The 6,324-nt window shown below is 42.8% G+C and overlaps 1 protein-coding gene across 1 annotated transcript; it reads right to left on the reverse strand.

Annotated features, from left to right (window-relative positions):
- Positions 1–3,340: 3,340 nt before the first annotated feature.
- On the reverse strand, positions 3,341–4,304 carry LOC122435847 (bax inhibitor 1-like). Its single transcript, XM_043459931.1, is given in 2 exon segments — positions 3,341–3,932; positions 3,935–4,304. Coding segments are annotated over 2 exon segments (708 nt in total). The 5' UTR covers positions 4,224–4,304; the 3' UTR covers positions 3,341–3,513.
- Between the last annotated feature and the right edge of the window lie 2,020 nt (positions 4,305–6,324).

A 6,324-nucleotide genomic window follows, 5' to 3' on the forward strand; every position in this document is an offset into this window, starting at 1 on the left:
AAACAAAAAGAGAGAGTCAGTTCCCAGGCAGGTTGATAAGAAGTCCGAGGGTCCCCAAGGAGAGAGGGGTCTGGAATTCTCAAGGAAGAGGAAAGGGCAAACTTTTTTGTCTACATTCCTTAGTCTTCATCAATTACATAACTCAGTTTAAACTGTACTAGGGATTATACAACAACACTGTATCCTGCTTGAGGACAGTTTCTCTTTCCTGAAAAACCTTCTGGCTAATCCTGTTATCTTAAAATGTAAATTATGGGAGTGGGTCTAGTAAGATCTTTACAACCTCCAGACATTCTTTTGATTCATTGTGATGACTAATTAAAAGGTATATAACTTCCTTGCCAACACCAGCGAGTGGGCACTCTTTCTGCCCCCTTCTGATGTCTATTTCAGACGCTTTCTCTACCTCTTTTATACTTTAATAAAACTCTATTACACAAAAGCTCTGAGTGATCAAGCCTCATCTCTGGCCCCAGATAGAATTCTTCTTCGGAGGCCAAGAATCCTGGCATCTTCTGTGGTTCAGCAACAACCTTTCAAGAGGAGTGGGAATGCCTGGACCTCGGTCAGTGGAAATTGTCCAGGGATGTGATGTTACAGAACTACTGGAACCTGGCCTGCTTGGGTGAGGATAGCTTCCTTCCAGAATCCCTTATCTACCCTCAGGGTTTGGGGTCCTTCACTTGTAGAATGTCTCCTGGAGGCTCCTGCATCCCACGATCTCTGCTATTGAGGAATAAATGGGAGTTTGTGAGTACAGACAAAAAGCTCCATGATGATTCACATGATTCTAACGTTCTTCTTTCTTGAGTTCTCTGCCTCCTTCGCTCTAGACTAGTGGTCACTCTCTAACTTTACTGGTATAAAGTCATGCTGCCCTCCTCATAAAGACAGAGGTCCACTCTTATTTTTGGCTGAGTGTTATTCTGATGGAGATCTCAGGATCTGGGTTTTAACTATTGCCTACTACTGTAAAGGTGCTTTCTATAAAGCTTTTAGAGAAGTTACATTCTAGACTCTTTACACATTCTACAATGCCTTCCTCTCTCACGAGACCGCAATGTTGTTCAGTCGCTCAGTCGTGTCCGACTCTTTGTGACCCCATGGACTGCAGCACGTCAGGCCTCCCTGTCCATCACCAACTCCCAGAGCTTGCTCAAACTCATGTCCATTGAGTTGATGATGCCCACTAACCATCTCATCCTCTGTCGCCCGCTTCTCCTCCTACCCTCAATCTTTCCCAGCATCAGGGTCTTTTCCAATGAGTTGGCTCTTAGCATCAGGTGGCCAAAGTACTGGAGTTTCAGCTTCAGCATCAGTCCTTCCAATGAATATTCAGCACTGATTTCCTTTAGGATGGACTGGTTTGATCTCCTGGCTGTTTGAGGGACTCCCAAGAGTCTTCTCCAACAGCACAGTTTAAAAGCATCAGTTCTCCAGCGTTCAGCCTTCTTTATGGTCCAAATCTCACATCCACACATGACTACTCGAAAAACCATAGCTTTGACTAGACAGACCTTTGTTGGCAAAGTGATGTCTCTGCTTTTTAACATGCTGTCTAGGTTTGTCACAGCTTTTCTTCCAAGGAGCAAGCATCTTTTAATTTCAGGGCTACAGTCACCCCTTCAGTGATTTTGGAGTCCAAGGAAATAAAGTCTCTCACTGTTACCATTGTTTCCCCTTTTCTTTGTCATGAAGAGATGGGACTGGATGCCATGATCTTAGTTTTTTGAATTTTGAGTATTAAGACAGCTTTTTCACTCTCCTCTTTCACTTTCATTGAGAGGCTCCTTAGTTCCTCTTTGCTTTCTGCCTTAGGGTGGTGTCATCTGCATATCTGAGGTTATTGATATTTTTCCTGGCAATCTTGATTCCAGCTTGAGCCTCATCCAACCCAGCATTTTGCATAATGTTATCCGCATATAAGTTAAATAAGCAGGTGACAATATACAGCTTTGATGTACTCCTTTCCCAATTTGGAACCAGTTCATTGTTCCATGTTCAGTTCTAACTGTTTCTTCTTGACCTGCATACCAGTTTCTCAGGAAGCAGAGCAGGTGGTCTGGTATTCCCATCTCTTTCAGAATTTTCCACAGTTTGTTGTGATCCACACAAAGCCTTTAGCATAATCAATGAAGCAGAAGTAGATGTTTTCTGGAATTCTCTTGCTTTTTCTGTGATCCAACGGATGTTGGCAATTTCATCTCTGACTCATCTGCCTTTTCTAAATCCAGCTTGTACATCTGGACATTCTCAGTTCACATACTGTTGCAGCCTAGCTTGAAGGATTTTGAGCATTACCTTGCTGGCAAGTAAAATGAGTGCCATTGTGCAGAAGTTTGAACATTCTTTGGCACTGATCTTCTTTGGGATTGGAGTGAAAGCTGATCTTTCCCGACCTGTGGCCACTGCTGTGTTTTCCAAATCTGCTGGCATATTGCGTGCAGCAGTGTCACAGCATCATCTTTTAGGATTTGAAACAGCTCGGCTGGAATTCCGTCATCTCCAATAGCTCTGTTTATAGTGATGCTTCCTAAGACCCACTTGACTTCTCACTCCAGGATTTCTGACTCTAGGTGAGTGATCACACCATCCTCTTATCTGATGTGACAAGATCTTTTCAGTTTAGTTCATCTGTGTATTTTCACCACCTCTCCTTAATAGTCATGTCCAACTCTTTGTGACCCCGTGGACTATACAGTCTGTTGAATTCTCGAGGCCAGAATACTGGGATGGGTAGCCTTTCCTTCTCCAGGGAACCTTCCCAACCCAGGGTTCGAACCTAGGTCTCCCACATTGCAGGAGGATTCTTTACCCGCTGAGCCACAGGGGAAGCCCAGTATAGTTCATCTCTGTATCCTCGCCACTTGTCCTCATTATCTTCTGCTTCTGTTAGGTCCATACTGTTTTTGTCCTTTATTGTGCCCATCTTTGCATGAGGTGTTCCCTTGATATCTCTCTTTCTCTTTTTTTATTTTTTGGTTAATTTTTATTTTCTATTGGAGTAGAGTTGATTTCTGTTGTGTTTGTTTTAAGTTTACAAGAACGTGATTCGGTTATACACAGATGTATATCTCCTCTGTTCTTTTTTGGGGTCTTTTCCCATATAGGTTCTTCCAGTGTATCCAGCGACTTCCCTGTGCTATGTGGTAGGTCCACTGGCATTATCTATATGATAAAAAGTAGTGTGTTTTTGTTAATCGCAACCTCTAAATGTCTCCCTGTCACTACATTTTTTTAAAAAGTCGTAAGTTGCATTTCTTCTTTTTTTTTTTATTTCTTTCTTTCTTTTAAATTTCTTTCTTTCTTTTTTTTTTTTTAACGAAGCCAAACTCCAGACTATATTCTAATCAGTTTTTTGGATCAAAAAATTCAAAATAGAGAAAACCACAAAGTACAAAAGCTTTTCTGATGCTTTTCATTATCACAGAACACGCCACCTGTAATGTGTGCAAAGAGGAAATGAGGGGCTGAGGGAGAGGAAGTCAAACTGGGGAAGGCTGAATGGCTGCTTCACTTCTTCTTCTTCTTATCCTTCTCACTCATAGCCAGGATCATCATGAGCTTTCTGAAGAGAGTTACGAAATCTAGGAAGAGGTCAACGCAGTGCCAGATATAATCTTTATCTCCATTTTCAGCCTTTTCAATAGTGAGTTGAGTACCAAAAAGGACAAAGCCACACATGACCACCAGCCCCAAATACAGGTTTGCCTGGAAAAGCCAAACAGATCCGAAGAAAAGGTTCCCCAGGGAAGACAAGAGCATCAGGCTCATGGCCGACATCAAGATACCTCCTAGAAAGAGGTAGCTACGGCGCCTGGCATAGAGTGCACTCAGGGTAAAGCAGGTGAATATCATTGCTGTGCCCATGGAGGCAGCGGGAAGGATGCTGGGGTTGATGGCGATGCACAAGGCCAGAGCAGGGCCCAGGCAACTCCTGTAAGGAAAGCAGATCCAGCCAGAAGTCCCAGTCTTTTTTGCTCAGTTTCATGGCTGTGAGGTGTTGCCATCAGCCAAATCATCAACCCCAAAGAGCCCAAGGCAGACAGCAGGCCAGCCTGAGTGAAATGGGTGACCACATGGACATAGGCCCCCGCAGCCGCCACAAACATACAGAGGGCAAAACTGGCATAAACCTTCTTCAGGTGCTGCTGTGTCGAGGGGGTTATGTGGGAAAATTTAAAGAGTGCATCAAAGTTGATCTTCCGATTAAATATATCCATGATGCTACTGTCTGTGGGACACAGCCTCTGCTCTTCTAACCCGCCTCTCAGGAGCCCACACGGCTCTACTAAGACCGGATGTGCTTCGGTAAGTTGCGTTTCTAAGTCTGTGAGTCTGTTTCTGTTTATAGTTAATTTGTATAAATTTATAGATGCCCCCCTAAGTGATACTTCTTCTTTCATCTCTGACTTCACTGAGTATGATAAGTTCTCAGTTCATCCATGCTCCTGAAAATGTCATTCATTCATTCTTTTGGAGTGTATTCCAGTGTTTAGATGGACACAAGACTCTTCATTTCTCTATAGATGGAACTTTGGTTGATGCTCTGTCTTAGATATTGTCAGTAGTGCTGCCCTGAAAATAGAGGTGCAGCTATCATTTTAAATCATGATTTTCTCTGGGTCTAAGGCAAAGGGTGGGCTTGCCAGATCGTGTGGTATGTCTATATTTAGTGTTTTAAGGAATTTCCACACTCTTTTCCTTGTGGCTGCACCCACTCAATTACATTCCCACCCACAATGTAGGAGGATTCTCTGTGACTTTATTGGTGTGTGAAAGAAAGTGAAAGTGAAGTCGCTCAGTTGTGTACAACTCTTTGTGACCCCGTGGACTGTAGCCTACCAGGCTCCTCCATCCATGGGATTCTCCAGGCAAGAATACTGGAGTGGGTTGCCATTTCCTTCTCCAGAGGATCTTCCCTACCCAGGGGTCGAACCCAGGTCTCCCGCATTGCAGGCAGACACTTTAACCTCTGAGCCACCAGGGAAGCCCAGTGTGAGATGAGTGCAATTGTGCTGTAGTCTGAGCATTCTTTGACATTGCCTTTCTTTCAGATTGGAATGAAAACTGACCTTTTCCAGTCCTGTGGCCACTGCTGAGTTTTCCAAATTTCCCTGCATATTGAGTGCAGGACTTTAACAGCATCATCTTTTAGGATTTGAAATAGGTCAGCTGGAATTCCATCACCTCCACTAGTTTGTTCATAGTGATGCTTCTTAAGGCCCACTTAACTTTGCATTCCAGGACGTCTGGCTCTAGGTGAGTGATCACACCATCGTGCTTATCTTGGTCATTAAGATCTTTCTTGTATAGTTCTTCTGTATATTCTTGCCACCTCCTCTTAATATCTTCTGCATCTGTTAGATCCATACCATTTCTGTCCTTTATTGTGCCCATTTCTGCATGAAATATTCTTTTGGTATCTCTAATTTCCTTGAAGCGATTTCTAGTCTTTCCCATTCAATTGTTTTCCTCTATTTCTTTGCACTGATAACTGAGGAAGGCTTTCTTATCTCTCCTTGCTATTCTTTGGAACTCTGCATCCAAATGGGTATATCTTTCCGTTTCTCCTTTTACACTTTTGATTTGCAGTTTTGATTTACATTTCTGTAACATTTCACAAAGTTGAAAACTTTTCATGTGACATTTTTAATAACAGTGTGAGTAAAACTGAGCTTTGGATCGGCCTCGTGATCTTTTGCCCTGGCTTGCCTCTTTTTCCCCGACGCACCTAGGACGTTTCTTCAGGCAGGAGTTTCTTCCTTCCAGCCCCTGAGTCTGGTGAATGTGAAGTGCCGTCAGCCCAGGATTTTCCATTGCTGTACCAAAAGCGGCCACAAGGCGGCAGCATTTCCTCATGCGTCACGATTATCTATTCATTTATTATGGTTAACTTTTATTTTCTATTGAAGTAGAGTTGATTTCTGTTGTGTTTGTTTTAGGTTGACAGGAACTTGATTCAGTTATACATAGAGGTACATCTTTTCTATTATTTTTCGGGGTCTTTTCCCATATAGGTTCTTTGAGTATATTCAGTAGACTTCCTGTGCTATTCAGTAGGTCCATTTCGATTATCTATCTGAAAATAAGTAGTGTGTATCTGTAAACCCCAATCTCTTAATGTTTCCCTTCCCCAAACTTTAAAAAAAAAAATCGTAAACTCGTCTTTCTATGTCTCTGAGTCTGTCTCAGTTTATGAATTAGTTCACTTGAGGAATTTATAGATTCTCCGTGTATGTGATCCTTCGCTTTCCCTCTCTGACCGGCTTCACTCAGTTTGGTAAATCTCTCGGTCAATCCATGCTCCTAAGCTGACTTGTT

This window comes from Cervus canadensis, chromosome X, assembly GCF_019320065.1.
Source record: "Cervus canadensis isolate Bull #8, Minnesota chromosome X, ASM1932006v1, whole genome shotgun sequence".
Taxonomy (NCBI): Eukaryota; Metazoa; Chordata; class Mammalia; order Artiodactyla; family Cervidae; genus Cervus; species Cervus canadensis.